Below are 2,930 nucleotides of genomic sequence, written 5' to 3' on the forward strand. Positions count from 1 at the left end.
CACCTGGTAGTACCTATCAGGTACTGTGTTGAGGAGCTTCCTTACTAGCGTCGCATCGTCGAGCGTCTCTCCCAGACTTGCATACCTCACGGACATCCCGCTGAGTCTGCCAGCATAGTCATCCAGCGTCTCCCCCTCCTTCATTTGCATGACGTCGAAGTCATTCTTCAACGTCTGCAACCGAGCAGTTTTGACACGGTCTGCCCCGACGAACCTCGTTTTGAGGCTGTCCCAGACCTCCTTTGCAGTCTTCTTCTTCGCCACCTGCAACAGGATGTCTTCCGGGAGCGTTTGGAGAAGAAGCGCCCTCGCCGTCTTGTCCTTCCTCGCGTCCACGTCCGCACCGTCCGCTTCCTCTACTGCCTCCCAGGCATTTGGGCCTGCATCAGCGCCTCCACCTTGATCGCCCAGGTGGTGTAGTTCGTCGCCGTCAGTTGCGGATAACTGAACGATACTCCGCCTCCGCCCTTCGTCGTCGCAGCTTGAGGGACAATGGCCATTACTTCAGACGAGGATGCTTTCAGCCTGCAACCGAGGCTCTGATACCAGGTGAAGAGAACAAAGCTCGCCTCCCAGTCTGGTGTAGAGGATAAACTCGCTTCGTACTCTCGAAGCGTTTAATGGCTGGCACATAATTTCACGCTCCGACGCAGGAAGTGAAATGATGGGAAGAAAAGACGGGAAGAAAAAACGAGACTTAGTCGCTCACAGCGTCCGCTCGTTTTATATATATAACAAACCAGCGATGATTACAACTCCCTGTCCTACTACTTCGAAAACTGTTTAACAAATAAAAACAAAACGACGAAAACAACGTCGTCCCTTAATCCATGCAACTAACATTTAAAATATACCTCGTGCCCAACGCACGTAACAAAACATTCAAACGAACGTGTCGTCCCAACGCTCGTAACAAAACCATGCAGATTTAAATTGACAACACGTCAGCTCACCGTGAAGCCGGTGGGCGCTGCCTCACCTCCGCGTGATTCGTGCAAACACACTCGTCAGGGTTATCTCCAACAAACCCAACCCACGAAAAGGCGCAAGTCTCTTCTTTTTCTGGCCAACAGTTAGGGCTGCCAGAGCGAGCCAGACCATTGTTTAAAAGGCCGAATAGTACACTGGAGCCGTTGCAGTTGCAAAAGCCCAAATAGACAACCTAGGCCGACGTAGAAGCATGGTTTTTCTTCCCTTTCTTGGAAACGTACTTCGTTTGCTGGTTCTTTTCTTTCCAAAGCGTGGAGGGCATGCATTTCAACGACCTGATAAATATTGTTCTTCTTCCGCTACTAGTGCTAATATTACAATGATATTAAGAAGGGAAGAAAATCTTAACCACAAGAAGATATAATCTCTCACCAGATAAACAAATAACATTATTTCAATAAATTGGAAGAGCAAAACCCAATTAAACAAATAAGTTTATGACCTTTCAATCCTTCACCTTTTAAATCTTCTCTAACATAATAAATAAAAAAGAATCAGATGATCACACGCATACGCCCCTTAGAACTTATCGAACAACATGATTCCAATTACAAGCAGTGGTAAGATGGTTGTTGAGAAGATATGAGAAGGCTTCATGGCAGAGCTAGGTAGCACTAATGGACGTTGCCCCTGGTTAGCATCCCCGATCTCCGCCGGAGGAGATGCTGGCTGCAATGGCGATGATGGTGATAGAGATGTCGGCTCCAATGGTGATGATGGCGACAGAGATGTCGGCTCCAATGGTGATGTTGGTGGCTCAGATTGCATCGGAGCTGCCAAGATTACATAAAGAAAAATAGAAGAAAGGAGAGCTGTTAGTGCAATCAAAGCCATAAAAACTGGAACCATCTCCAAGTTAAGCAACGCAAAGAGCATGGGGAGAGAGGGGGGTTGGATATTCTTACGAAGAGGGGGAAGAGAAGGCGCAAATGCGACAGGGCCTGCAAATTAACATTCAGCAACAGGTTATTTAAGACTACATCAGCGTTTCTAGCTTCATTTTTCTTCACAAAAATTATTATTAGCGTAAATTAAGAATGGAGATGGTTGCGTTGTACCTGGACCAGGAAGTGGCATCGCTGTGCCTGCGAAATAAAGCAAAATCCACTGTATCAGGATAGATATCATGCATGAACTCAAAGAGCTGTGTTTTTATAACTCTTTTGTTTACAAAGAAGAGATCCGGTTACGAGAGTGGATCTTAATAAGTCATGATATTTTTTAAAGAAGTGCCTTAAGAAACAACGATGGATTTGTATTAATTCCTTTTTATGGATAAAATCTAATTCCCACGGAATAAAACATGAGTGGAGGAAATGATCAGACCTCTGCATTCCAGGGGCACGGAGGACGTCGTCGATCTACACATGCGAGGAAGCGAGATGGCGAGCGTCCGGCTGATGGGGAGGCTGAAGGGAACATTCCCTGTCAGTATGAGGCACGCGCAGTCGGTGCTGCTGTTGACGAGCGAGGCGAGAGACTTGCAGCACTCGGCGGTCGGGGTGCCGCCACCATTGGTGCTTCCCAAGAGGTAATTTAGGCAAGGAGTGAAGCTGCTAATCAGGGAACTTGTGCATGCCGTTGGGGTCTGGGTGGAGACCGGAGTCATGCCTGCACTCAAAATGGCAGCTAATAGGGAGATTACGACGCTAATGCACTTCATTTTCTCCCTCTCTCCTTTATAAGTGTGGAATATTGGAGTTTGGATGTGTGGAGAACTGTGGAAATTGGTATGGTTAGAAAGTGTAGTGAGAGATACGTATATATATGGAGAGAGAGAGCTCGTTAGGGGACCGAGGGTAGATTCGAAGTTGGTCATGGAGGTTACCAACCTCAGCTAACTATAGTTACCAGGAATGTCCTTGTTTGAGGGAATTAACGCTTTAAAGTTATATATATAACTGCAGAACAGCCTATATACATGCACATCAAATCACAGG

General features: G+C 46.7%; 1 protein-coding gene across 1 annotated transcript; it reads right to left on the bottom strand.

The window, feature by feature from the left end:
• Window positions 1–791: 791 nt before the first annotated feature.
• On the bottom strand, window positions 792–2,714 carry LOC103696842 (non-specific lipid transfer protein GPI-anchored 23-like). The gene is made up of 4 exons (XM_008778564.3): window positions 2,317–2,714; window positions 2,049–2,075; window positions 1,896–1,931; window positions 792–1,763 (listed from the first exon to the last, which is right to left on the bottom strand). The coding sequence occupies exons 1-4, from the start codon at window positions 2,651–2,653 to the stop codon at window positions 1,510–1,512; spliced, it is 654 nt and encodes a 217-aa protein (XP_008776786.1). The 5' UTR covers window positions 2,654–2,714; the 3' UTR covers window positions 792–1,509.
• Window positions 2,715–2,930: the final 216 nt, after the last annotated feature.

Source organism: Phoenix dactylifera, chromosome 4, assembly GCF_009389715.1.
Source record: "Phoenix dactylifera cultivar Barhee BC4 chromosome 4, palm_55x_up_171113_PBpolish2nd_filt_p, whole genome shotgun sequence".
Classification (NCBI taxonomy): Eukaryota; Viridiplantae; Streptophyta; class Magnoliopsida; order Arecales; family Arecaceae; genus Phoenix; species Phoenix dactylifera.

Excerpts from the sequence above, each read along its gene's own strand:
- LOC103696842 (XM_008778564.3), bottom strand. The coding sequence starts at position 2,653 with ATGAAGTGCATTAGCGTCGTAATCTCCCTATTAGCTGCCATTTTGAGT. Across the intron at positions 2,076-2,316 it reads CGTGCCCCTGGAATGCAGAG|GCACAGCGATGCCACTTCCT; the intron begins GTCTGATCATTT and ends TTTATTTCGCAG. Across the intron at positions 1,932-2,048 it reads GATGCCACTTCCTGGTCCAG|GCCCTGTCGCATTTGCGCCT; the intron begins GTACAACGCAAC and ends GTTAATTTGCAG.